The sequence below is a fragment of the Lontra canadensis genome, unplaced genomic scaffold, assembly GCF_010015895.1.
Source record: "Lontra canadensis isolate GAN:19392208 unplaced genomic scaffold, GSC_riverotter_1.0 scaffold608, whole genome shotgun sequence".
Lineage (NCBI taxonomy): Eukaryota > Metazoa > Chordata > Mammalia > Carnivora > Mustelidae > Lontra > Lontra canadensis.
Genome location: NW_022631592.1, coordinates 5,072 through 17,473, shown reverse-complemented (window position 1 = coordinate 17,473; position 12,402 = coordinate 5,072). Strand labels below are relative to the sequence as shown.

The following is a 12,402-nucleotide window of genomic DNA, read 5'->3' as shown; positions in this document are numbered from 1 at the left end:
GTTCCCTGGAACTCACGCGCTCGGCATCCAGGCATCTGTCCCTCACAGCCCACTCCCCAGCAACCACCCCAGGCCTGGTGGCTTCCCCACAGCCGATGCAGTCCTCCTCTCCACTTCCAGAACGCCACCTCCTCACCTCCGGGGCACTCTGTTTCTACCCTATAGTAACAACGTGCTCACAGGACCTGTCATGGTCCGTGGACCCTCCTGAAGTGAAGGCATCTTATTACTCCTACGTGTCTGCAGACCGCGCCTCCCCCGCCAGCCCCAGCCCCGCTCAGTGTCTGAGGAGGTAACAGTGAGATTAACCAGCAAGTCTGCGCTTTGCTGAGCTGGTCTGGGGCAACTTCTTCCTCAGTGATTACAGAAGACAACAGCTGGTTTTCCACCATGCTAGCCCATTCTATTCATGGTAGCGCGTGCTACAGGCAGAGCTAAAATGTAGCTCACAGGGAGCATCCCTGCCCCTGCAAATGTTCTGTGCTCTTGGAGACCTTCCATGGCTGTGCCATCCGATACCAAAGCCATGACCCCGCATGGCACCCAAGGAGCCCCTGAAAGACAGCTAGTTAGACTCAGAAACTGAGTTTTTAATTTTACTTAATCAGAATTAGCTTAAACCTACTCAGCCATGAGTGGCTGCAATACTGGACGGTCTAAGTCTAGAAACTGCTCCATCTCTCAGAGCCTTGGTCTCTTCATCTGCTGAGCAGGAGGCCTGACACTTTCTGCTCGAAAGCAAAATTCCATGACCAAGTGCCTTCTGATAAAATACACAAACACTGAATTTCAAGAAAAATATAAAGGCCTTAAAAGAAAATGAAAGGACTTCATTCATCAAAATAGAAATTAGATTGTAAATAACAGCCTCTGATTTCCAAGGAAATACTGGCCCTAAAACATTGGGATTTGCAATAGTAGTTCTCCCTCTCCCCATGTACCTCCAAAGTAATTCATAACCATAACTCTAAATCCTCAAGACTTAGGAGTGTGGCAGCGACCATGCTTTCCACATAACCCCGCGATACTGGGACTGAGTTCCCCATCAAGATGACCACCGGCACCCACCCACGGTGGGTGAGCACACAGACTTGTGGGGCTGTCATCGGGTAACGTGACGCTCATCTCAGAGATCGTGTGCGCGCACACATCCTCAACTAGGACACCCATGAGCCACCTCCCTCATCTGCACCTTCTCTAGACACTCCCAAGTCAACCAGCTTGAAGGCCTCAATATTGCCAGGGTGCTGCTCACTGTGGTAGCAGCTACCTGGGCGTTACTGTGTGTTACCCATGGTTCTGGACATCTTCACTCCTGGCCACATCCTTTGAGGCCAAAACTTGTGTCCCCTATCTTGCTCTTTTTTCCCTGAGAAACTCAAGCACAACCCATGACCAATAAATATCCTGAATCTGTTACTGTAGCATGAGGGAAGTCATCCATCTGATGTGATGTCCAAAAAGGCACATTTTAGAGGGAATTATAGAAATGAAAGATCCTGTTCTCACACAGCGCAAGGTCTTGTGTTGTGCTGTGTGGGCAGAGGGGACGTTCAGGAAAACTAAGACCAAGAGGCCACAATGGCTTGAGCTTTCTTCAATCGGTTACTCAATAGGCAAGGACTAGCTAGCACTCAACCATGTAAGGGTTTCTTTATTTAAAACTGCTCTGTTGGGGTGGGTGGCTCAGTGGGTAAAAGCCTCTGCCTTCGGCTCAGGTCATGATCCCAGGGTCCTGGGATCGAGCCCTACATCGGGCTCTCTGCTCAGCGGGGAGCCTGCTTCCCCCCTCTCTCTGCCTACTTGTGATCTCTTATCATAAAGAAATAAAATCTTAAAAAATAATTAAAAAAATAAAACTGCTCTGCTACAATTTTTGACTGCTACAATCACTTTTCAAAGCAAACATGCTGGGACACCTGGGTGGCTCAGTTGGTTAAGCTGCTGTCTTCAACTCAGATCCTGATCCCAGGGTCCTGGGATCGAGTCCCACATCGGACTCCTTGCTCAGTGGGGAGCCTGTTTCTCTCTCTACCTCTACCTGCCACCCTGCCTGTGTTCTCTCCCTCTCCCTGAGAAATAAATAATTAAAACAAACAAACAAACAAACATGCTTCCCAAAGTAGCCTACACAAACACCCATATACATATACACACACTTAAACATTTTTTAATTCCCTGTCATGGAAAGAGGCCCGAAAGGAAAATATTCAAAATATGCCATAAAAGCAATGCCACAAAGCTAGCTGGCAGCTAATGAGGCAAGGAGAGTGGCCACCCAGGTCACCCCACTTCTTCCAGCCCCTGCTTCCTTAAGGAATCCGGGGCTCTGGTACCCAGGTCCGCAGAATCAGGGACTCTGAAATGCAGGACATTTGCGCCCTGAGCCACTGCTAAGCCTTCTCAATTTTTTATCACTCCGCATACCCAGAGTTCTGAATGGTTTGCTTTGGGGATGATTTCATTTCAACTCAGGATCTTATTATAACCTGTTAGTGAACACCTGATCCAGTTACTTCCATTCTCTAAGGGGGAAGGCATCTGTCTACCTGTAAAGACACACCATTTTGCTCTGGATCTTCTTATGCCACCATATTCCTCTTGCTGAAGCGTACATGCAGCCCCAGCCTATTTTGGCAGTAAGCTACTTTCTCTATTCAAAGCATGTGGTGAACCACACAAAAACGTTCAACTCGGAAGGCCAACTGCCGCGCAGCGCTTTGGGCTGATGAGGTAAGCGACGCGGGAGAAGGCAGCACAGGGGTGTCACTAAGAAGCAGTAACCACAAGTTCTATGACCAACGGGGCCTACGGGGTATGACGACTTGTAAATAGCCGTGAAGCCAGACTGCACGGGTTCGAATCCTACCACTGACCCTGAGGATGACACAGTGCCCGGTCTCGCTCTGCTGGGAACCAGGGATGATGGCGCATGTGAGAGCTGTATTAAGAAGCGTGTGAGTTAACACACGGACAGTCTGGCACACAGTGAGGAGCCCTCAGTGAGAGTGAGCTGCCACACACTCATGGAGCGGCTCCAAAGCCTCCTACAGGTTTGGGGCCGGCTACATATATCGGGCACACATCTGCGGCTTCTCACCCACTTCCCGGGTCCTGCATTAGTTTCTGGTCACTGCTCCCAAGGGTTACATAAACAGCGGCCTGAACCAGGCACATTGATTCTTTTACAGTTCCGGAGATTAGAAGTCGGAAAACGGGGCTCACTGGGCTATCATCAAGGCGTCAGCAGGACTCCCTTCTGGAAGCTCCAGGGGACAAACTCTTTTCTTGCCTTTTCCAGCTTCCCCCATTCCTCGGTTCCCCTTTTCATCCTCAGAGCCAGTGACTGCCTTCCCACCCCATCCCACCCCACACCACCCAACCTGGACCTGGACCTCCTCCTCTCACATATAAGGACCCTTGTGATCGCACTGGGCCCACCTGGGCGGCACTGGATGATCTCCCCATTAGGGATCTTTCATCACCTTTGCCATGTACGGAAGTACATTCACAGGCTCTCGGGATTGTGACATGGACATCTTTGGGGGCCATTATGCCACCCACCACAGATCCTAACCCTCTGCAACAGACGCACAGGTCCCGATCCGACCAACCTTATCATGCCATTCTACATCAGCCTCTGACCACCCCAGCGGTCCCTACCCAAACCAAGCTGTGTCCTCTCCTCAACAAAGCCGCAGCTGACCCACACCCCTCCCCAGGGGAGCCAGTCCTATCCCTGCTTTGTGGCACAGACCCCTCCTGTCCACCACTCCTCAGAGCCCTCCCCTGAGGGCCTCCCCTGCACATGGGTTCCAGGAACCCGTACTCGGGCAGTCACACCCCGGGGTGGCCAGCACTACACCTGCCAGTTGAGAAGGGGATCCAAAATGTCTGTCCTGCAAACCAGGCTCTTTGAGCACCACGGCAAGCAAAGCCTGTGGCCACTAGGGTGTGACAGAGTCAGAAGCAAGGCTCCATCCCAGAACCAAACAAGCAAGCAGAAAAGACAGGGCTAAATCGGACATGCCCTGCGCAGAGTCCGCAAACTGGTGTCCCTCTGTGGACCAAAAGCACAATGAAGCCCCAGCGTAGAAACTTTCCAGCAATCGGACTTGCCCCCAGCACCAAGGCATGGGCCAGTAAGGGTGTGGTCAAAGCAGTGTGGCACATCACATGGGGGACCATGTCACACCTTGTGAGAGTCTAGTGTTCATGTGTTAACTGTAACCCGAAAGTAGGTGTCACCCACAAGCATTTCTCTGAATGAAAGGTAACTTAGCTATACATTTCATAGGATACAGTTGAAGCTGTCCATAGAAAAATTCTGGAAAACCACTGTAGACCACCCACCCCCAATTCTCATGAGTACACCTCCACAGCGGTGGGCTCACAGGAGTTTCAGCAAAACAGAAATGGTCTGGGTAAAACATCATCCCCTACGAGTAGTAAGACATGCCGTCCATCCGAGCAGGAAGCAAGATTATTTGCTACTTTAAAAACTACTCCTGTACGCCGCATTCCTTCAAAGTGTGCATGTAGGCTTTCAATAGGGGGAAACGGCTATTTCACACAAAACTGTGTTTGGTTACCACGCTGGAACGACACAGTTACAAGTGCAATCGAGTTTCTTTATGTTAACAGCCTATACACACACTTTCAATGAACTTAAACAGTTTCTGCAATTTTCTTTTTCCGTATGTGTTTGTTCTAATAACTGATTTCAACAGTTCACTTTACATTTGTTGACCTTAATAATCAACTGGGGCTTGTGTCTTGTGGTTCTATTTTATTTCACTTAAGTCATTTTTTACACTGTATTTCTACAAAATATGGTTTAGAAACCGTCCATAATAGACTAGAAATTTAGGGAAGAAACCTGGTTCTTCACCACAAATAACCAGAGAAACCTTGCTGTATAGGGCTTGCCCCAAAGAACTATTTTATTCATTTTACCTGAATTTTCCCAAGACATACTGTAGTTTCAATGAAATACCAATGCTACCTGAGACCCCTCCAGCCTGAGACCCCTCCACGATCTGAAGAGAGACCGTGTAGGCCAGCGCTGGCCACTGACATTCCGCCACTGATGGACACGCCCTGGACTTGCACTGCCCAAGGTGGTGGCCACCAACTGCATGTGGCTATTCAACACTTGAAATGTGGCCAGTCAGTTGAGGAATGCTTTTTGTTTGTCTTAATGGAAGCCCTACACCCACTGTGGGGCTTGAACTCCCGACCCTAGATCAACAGTTACAGGCTCCACCGACTGGACTGAGCCAGCTGGGTGCCCCAATTTTATTCTAATCCCAAAATCTCTGCCCCGCGGCTAGTGGCTACCACATCGCACTGCACAGGTCCTCATCCTAACATGGCATCTCCCCCCGCCCCGCACATGAAAACAAGTGGATTTCTGGAGAAAGATGGGTCTAAAGTTGGAACATGACCTCAATTTGTTCTCATCAGAACCAGGAGACCTCAAGAGCTTCAGAATGAGGAATCCTTCCGGCGAGGGCTGCACACGGCTCCCTCCCAGGAGAAGCAGCTCCTCAGCCACCGCAGCTCCCAGTCTTGAGAGGGAGGGTCTGCCCAAAGGCTGGGGCTCAAGAAGGGACCACGGCACCCTGCCTGCCTCCCCCTCCAGATGCTTCCGAGGGCATTCTGCTAGTCCACCCTCTCTGTACACCCTCTCAATCCTTAACACACTCCTCAAAATACACGAGAGCGTGGCTGAGAATCGTGGGGGCGATCCTTACAAGTGTCTGATGCTTACACGACAACAGTGTGGACTGAGGAACGTTTTAAAACCACTGCACATAGTTTCTCCGAGTAACGTCTCCCCCGAGGTAAGAACGTAAGACGTACCGAACGGGGACAGGAAGCACGAGGAAGAACTGGGCGCTGCAGCCACAGGGAACAGTGGAGAAGGCTTACAGGTACTTGTTTGACGAAAGCCACCGCACAGGGTCAATTAAGCGCCCTGAGACAGAAGGTATTCCCAAAAGTGCATTGATGAAATACACCTGCAACCCCAGCCGCACGGCCCTTACGCCTGCTTATAAGGGGCCCTCCAGCTACCCGGTTTGCTCAGCAGACACATGGGAGCAACAGCTCGTGGCTTCCCCTGAAAGAGCCCCCATCAACTCCTCAAAGTACTAGGAATCGGGTGGCAGAAGGGGGAGCAGAGAAAGGTTAGAAAGCCAGCCAGACACCCTGCGGCGTATCGCGCTCTCCAACAGAGGTCACCTTAATACACTCATACAACCAATTTCCACACCAGAGGCAGTTTAGCAACTCGCTGTGAGAGCCAGACCTTGCCCAGGTGGGTACTCTGAGGGCTGGCAACTAACGCAAGACACTGCCCTACCGGTCTCAGGACCGCAGGAAAACCGATTTAGTCACCAGCATGGAATTCAAACCAGAGACAGCCCTGGGTTTTGATACTCTATGCCAGGCAGGAAAATCACAAAAAAGAGTTGTGGTCACACAAGGGAACCTCTTCCTCTACAGCTTTTAGATTTTCAATGACACTCCCCCGACCACCCCACCAAAGAAGAGAGGACCACCACCTTGAGACTTGGACTCAAGTCTCTCAACATTCATGCTTCAAACACTGGGTAAGCTAAAGCCCCCTCGGGTCAGGTGTCCTGGGCGCTTGTAAAGAACACCCGGGCATCTCCGACCCTATGAGCAGCGGTGACCTCAGAACGGAGGGCTGCACCCCTCAAGGTTGCCCTCAGAACTGAACTGTCTACAAGGCAGCATACGCAAAGCCCAGTGAGGGCCCAGCCCACACGCGGCACGGAGCTCTGCACTCACTGTAACCCCCTGGAGGTTCCTATCCCCAGCTCTCCTCAACCCCAACGACGACAACAACGTGCAGTCACACCACTTCTCAGGGTGTGTCCTCCCAGACGCCACTCTCCCTCCCCAGTCTCCTGCTAGTCTCTCGCTTAGCCATGTCGTCACCACGTTCTGGAAGCATTCAGCTCTTGCCCAGGTCAGTGTATTTCATGACATAAGAAACTTTCTTGTTACCCCCATCCCCTACTCCCACGCTGAATTCACCAGCCCTCGGAAGTAGGCCTGCTTCTCTTTAAGAGAATTTCAACACGTCTGACTTCTCAACTCATCGCCAAGGCATGTGTTAACTTACTAGAAAGATGGCATAACTGACTCTTGCCTACGCATGACACTCAAAATCCTGCTTCCTCCAACTTTCTTAAGTCCAAATTAGTTCAGAACAAGTTCACGAGCAGGTGACACCAAACATTTAACTGTCACAGTACATGCTAAGAACTACCTGGTTACACCGCTTGGTCTCCAGAGTAAGATCCTTTCAACTTGGAAATCAAACAGAAATACCCAGGCTACATACATACTACTCATCCACAAAAGCAGAAAGAATGACAAAAACACCTTTCAAAATACGAGAAGAAACCTTCAGTCATTCAAGAAAGTCCATTAATGCCCTGTCTGGAAAACAAGCTTTTCCTTCCGAAAGGATCAAAAATGCCACTTGAGGGACGCCTGGGTGGCTCAGTGGGTTAAAGCCTCTGCCTTCGGCTCAGGTCATGATCTCAGGGTCCTGGGATAGAGCCCCACATCGGGCTCTGTGCTCAGCGGGGAGCCAGCTTCCTCCTCTCCCTCTGCCTGCCTCTCTGCCTACTTGTGATCTGTCAAATAAATAAAATCTTAAAAAAAAAAATGCCACTTGAAGCAACTGACCTTCAAAACAATGACACTGAATTAGCAGCTTATGGAAGCAACATGGGTTTACTTTACTGAGGCTTTCTCTTCCACACACCACCTTGCCAGCCAGCCAGCCAGCCAGCGCCTGTTCTACCACTTAGACTTAGAATTGCTGTTTCCTGAATGAGGATCTCCCACAAGTATAGTGGACAAAAAAAAGGATGCCTTCCACAGAGACCACCGCCAAGGAAGAGGTGGGGACATGTGTGGTGACCACATCATCTACAGGACTCTAATCCAAGCCAAGCAGCTGAGACGACGTTTCTGGTGTAGAAGGTTCTGAACTACTGTCCTGGGGTATCTGTCCTGTTTGCATTCCAGAAGGAGAGGCCACCAAAGCCAGGGCTGCCCCCATGAAGCACAAACCTGCGTGTGCTCGGAGCTCAAAGCACAAAGGAAGCCCAGGCCAATCCTGAGGATCCCGATGGCCCAGCCTGGACTGTACGAGTTCCCACATCCAGGGAAGACAGCCCACCTGCGCCCTCCTAGGCAGGGGGAGGTGACAGGGCACAGCAGGCCTGTGGGCAGTCTGTTTTCATAGGCGTGTGAGCTTTCGGATCGATGGAAGCAGAAACCAGTAAGAAGGTTGTTGCAAAGTCCCAGCATGAGGCAACAGGGGCCTCCTTTAGGGTGGTGGCTGGAAAACCAAAAGGGCTTCGTAACAGGAGGTGGGGACCCAGGGAAGGATGCAAGGCCGACTCCCAAAGTCTGGAGACGCAGTGACCTGATTCTCCACTCCAAATTCATCACTAGATGGTTGAAAAGTTTTCTAAGAACAAGAATACGCTCAACGGAGGGTTACTGAGCTCAGCACACTTCAGTACCCGTGTCACAATGCCCCAGACCCCCTGGTCTCCGCCATTACCCACTTCATGTTTCTTAAAATATTAGGCCATTAATCTTAAGTACCTACTGAGGAATCTCAAGTCCAGGATTCCATAATGGTGCTTAAACTGAGGCTCGTTATGTTTTCTTCCTAATCCACATGAAGATAAAATCCTGTAGGGCAAGGTCTTCACACCACCCAAAATCACAACATGCTCCGTTCCTAAGTAGAACGCTTCCTCGGGTGCGAGGCACTTTACGAGGGCTTTGTCCCTCCTCCCTCACAATTACAAGATAGGACTGACCTCCTTTTGGACGATGCAGAAAAACTGAGGCACCCAGAGCTTAAGCAACGTGCCATGAGGTCACACAATGAAAAGGCAAAGTCCACACTCAGACTCAGGCCTGGCCCGAAGCCTGTGCTCAGACACCACACCGCCCTGCCACGAGGAGCTGTTTACTCAACGGCCCCTTTCTCCCTTTCCACAAAACTAATCCCAAGAAAATAAAAATGAAGGAGGAATTATCTGCTTTCTTCCCGTATTTGCGGTTATCAATCTTTTATTTTTTCACCGATAGTCAAAATCAGCAGCCTGAGAAACTCAGGAGGGGTGATGCCCTGGGGAGTAACTTCCAATCCTATCAAAACCTGACAAGCTCAGAGTCAGATGTTTCTAGATCTGGCCTAATTTCTTCTCTATTTCTTTTGGGTTTTCAGAGTTGATTTTCATTTCGTAGCCTCGAAGAGTTCTTTTACCAACCAAAACTAACACTGAGAGAAAAACCAAGACTCTCATATTCTGTGATTTTTGTCTCGTTACAGAAACCTGCATTTTAGAATAAAATGCACAGGTTTGGTTTATCCGGGTGCATGTGTGCAAGGCAACTCACTTTCCACTCTCAAACCTGCCTCAGCAGCACAGTAACTTGAAACTCTACCTACCCTCAGGAGTTTAAAAGAAACACAAACCCACCCGGGCTGCTGCCCCCCAGACAGAAAACACAGACGTCAATGATGAATTCTTTGCAAAAACTGCAGATGACTGATTTGCTCCCAGCTTGGGGTCCTGAGAGCAGGGGTCTGAGTGTTGTACAAAAAAAAGTCAAACAAAACGGTCTGTCCCCATTAGTCTCAGAGATTACACCGTGAAACACAGACTGCTCACGCGGGCAGGGCAGAAGAACAAGGGAAGGAACATCAGGGTACTTACATTTGCGCTAGCCAGTCTATGCAGCAGGAACAAGGCCTTGGGAAAACTTCCTGTTGACTGGACCCGGCATAACACAGACCAGATTATCACCTCTCCAAGTACTCAGGGGGCAGAGGGCTGCACAAGTCACTCCTTCAGCCCCTCGGACTGCACCGCCTCTGAGTTAGACAATGAATAAACTGCTAAGCAAATTCCTTCCTGGCCAGACCCACTAATGCCACTGCTCCACAGCTCTGTGTGCCCCCGCCCTGAAACGTGGGGATCAACTGCTCCAGGCCCCACAGGAAGCATGTGGTCCGACGCCGATGAACTGTCAGCACGTTCCCCCATCCCCTCCCTCTTTGCCCGTCACCCTTCATAACTCTCCCAACTGCTCAGAACGAGCCATCTTTAAAATAATCCCGAGCGTTGTTATTCTCCCGTGGATAGGCTAGGACTGTGCACTGAGCAGAGTTCAGTCGAAAGCAGATGCTATCCCAATAAAGTGGAGCAGGAGGAGAGCAAACTAACACTGACCTATTGATAGGAAAAAACCAACCAACCAAACCAGTCTCCCAAGCTCCTTCAAAACCTGCCCTGCCCAGGAGGGGTGGGTAGGGTGCTCCTCATTGACCAAGCCTGCCTTTCCTCAAGCTCATCAGAACCCTGACAGTTTGCAGCTGCTGATTCGACTGGACTCAGGGCAAAGACACCCAACAGGTTCAAGGTACTACCACAGCCCGACATATGAAGCCAACTAGAGTGGATATTCACTAAATTCCACCCCTCTGGCTTTTTAATACCAAGGTTTCTTTCATGCTTTCCGATCCTCAACTACAGTATCTAAACCTAGCACCACGTTTTTGCAGTGAGAAGGCTAAGAAAGGCTGGCACAGATGGCCTAAGGCACAGGCAGCTTTCTAAACCACACACCTGTGGGTGCTCACAGGGCGCTGACAATCATGACAATCACAAGTCCTACAGAGACAAGGTACCTTCTGCATAATGAATGTGGGACACAGGTCCACTCAAAAGAACCCAGTTTCTTAAGTTTAAGGAATCAGCATTACTAGCTGCAACCTTCACCAACCAATTTTGAGATTTTAGTGCATCCCCACATTAATGATTTTAGGAGTGACCTTTCCAATGCGAACTTTGATGATATAAAAATAAAAGCCCAGGAGGAAAGAAAGTAGTCTGGGAAGCATGCATGGACTTCTGAAACCTCTTCCACCACCCTTCTACACTCCCCAATCTTACAGAAAAGTCCTCGGAACTTGTGGGCAGGACTCGTTTCCCAAACACACAGCTCTGTCCCAGAAATAGGCTCTTCAGCGATGTCCACGTTTATTACTTCTCACCCGTGTTCAAAAACACTTGAAAAGTGGTGAGACAGTGGACATGGGACATGGGTATGCCACCACTAATGGACTTTTGTCTTGACGGACTGATATTCAAGAAGGACACTGAAGAGCAACCCTTTTTGTTATACCGCATAAAAGGAATATACAAAATTGTCTCAACGACATATTCCCGCGACTGGCTGCTTTAATCACATGTGCCAAAAGCTCTGGGGAAGCTACTGCCTTGCTGAGGCCAACCAAGATACACAGCCCAAGGCCCTGGTGTGGACTCTGCTCTCCTGTCCCCCATTACTGCCATTGTTGAGTGCCACTGGGAAGCGCTTTCTGCAGGCATTTCCATCGCTTTGCGTCCTGCAACCCAGCAAGCCATTTTTTTTCAGTGAACATCCAGTTACTGGCAATAAGTCATTCACAGGGGAATACCAGTTCTGGGTAAGCGTTCCCACCAACCAGGGTGCAATGCCCCCACACGTGTACCCGCTCCACAGGACAAATGGTGCTTTGCCTCCGCTCCCTGAGCAAGATTCCATTCATTTACACAACCCCAGATCCCCGTTCAAAGCAAGTAAGAACATTCACTGCCCCGCTCACTCAGGTACCCCCTTTTGACTCCTGCCAGTCTCACTCCCCGACGTAGGTAAGAAAGCGATCTTTTAAGACTTCTTTGCCTTTGCCCTTAAGGTAGTTGGGGCCACGAGAAATAAAAGATGCCTTCCAATGACCACCTCCGCCCGAGCCATGTAAACCCAAGACTCATTACATCAAACCTTTACAAGCAACACCTCGTATCTCAAAGTACTTGGGAAAACTGCGGGCACATGGGCAGGAAATTTAGTTACCTTTGGAGTCAGCTTTGATTCGGGTGTAGGTAGTCATGTGCAGCGAGGGCTTTCGCGTAGTTTCAAGCACACACCTGGCCGGATGCTGACTGCACCGCACAGAGTGTGACACCAAACGGCCCCCCAAAAGAGGTAACTTAGAAACGAAGAGCGCGCGCGCGCGGCTCAAAACTCGGGGCCAGTCCAAAGGCTGAGAACATGTGCCTTCCTTGCAGGTGTTTCAAAATGAAGGCCGACGCTAGGAAGTGGCGTTTTAAAAGCGATCCGGGGGAGCGCCTCGCAGCCCGGGCGGGCTCTCCGGGGGAGCGCACGAGAGCAGGTGCGGGCGAGCCCCGCGTCCGCGGAGGGCCAGAGCGCTCCCTGAGCTCGCCGGCCGGAACCAGGCCAGACGAGGCAGGCCCCGGGGACGCCCGCGAAGGGGCACGGCCCCCC

General features: G+C 50.4%; 1 protein-coding gene across 1 annotated transcript in view; it reads right to left on the bottom strand.

Annotated features, from left to right (window-relative positions):
• LOC116863146 (ubiquitin carboxyl-terminal hydrolase 7-like) overlaps positions 1-12,022 on the bottom strand; it is a 43,111-nt gene extending 31,089 nt beyond the window's left edge. The window contains exon 1 of the mRNA XM_032850640.1: positions 11,971-12,022. Coding sequence (XP_032706531.1) covers positions 11,971-12,007 — 37 coding nt within the window. The 5' untranslated portion in view covers positions 12,008-12,022. The remainder of the gene's footprint in view (positions 1-11,970) is intronic.
• Between the last annotated feature and the right edge of the window lie 380 nt (positions 12,023-12,402).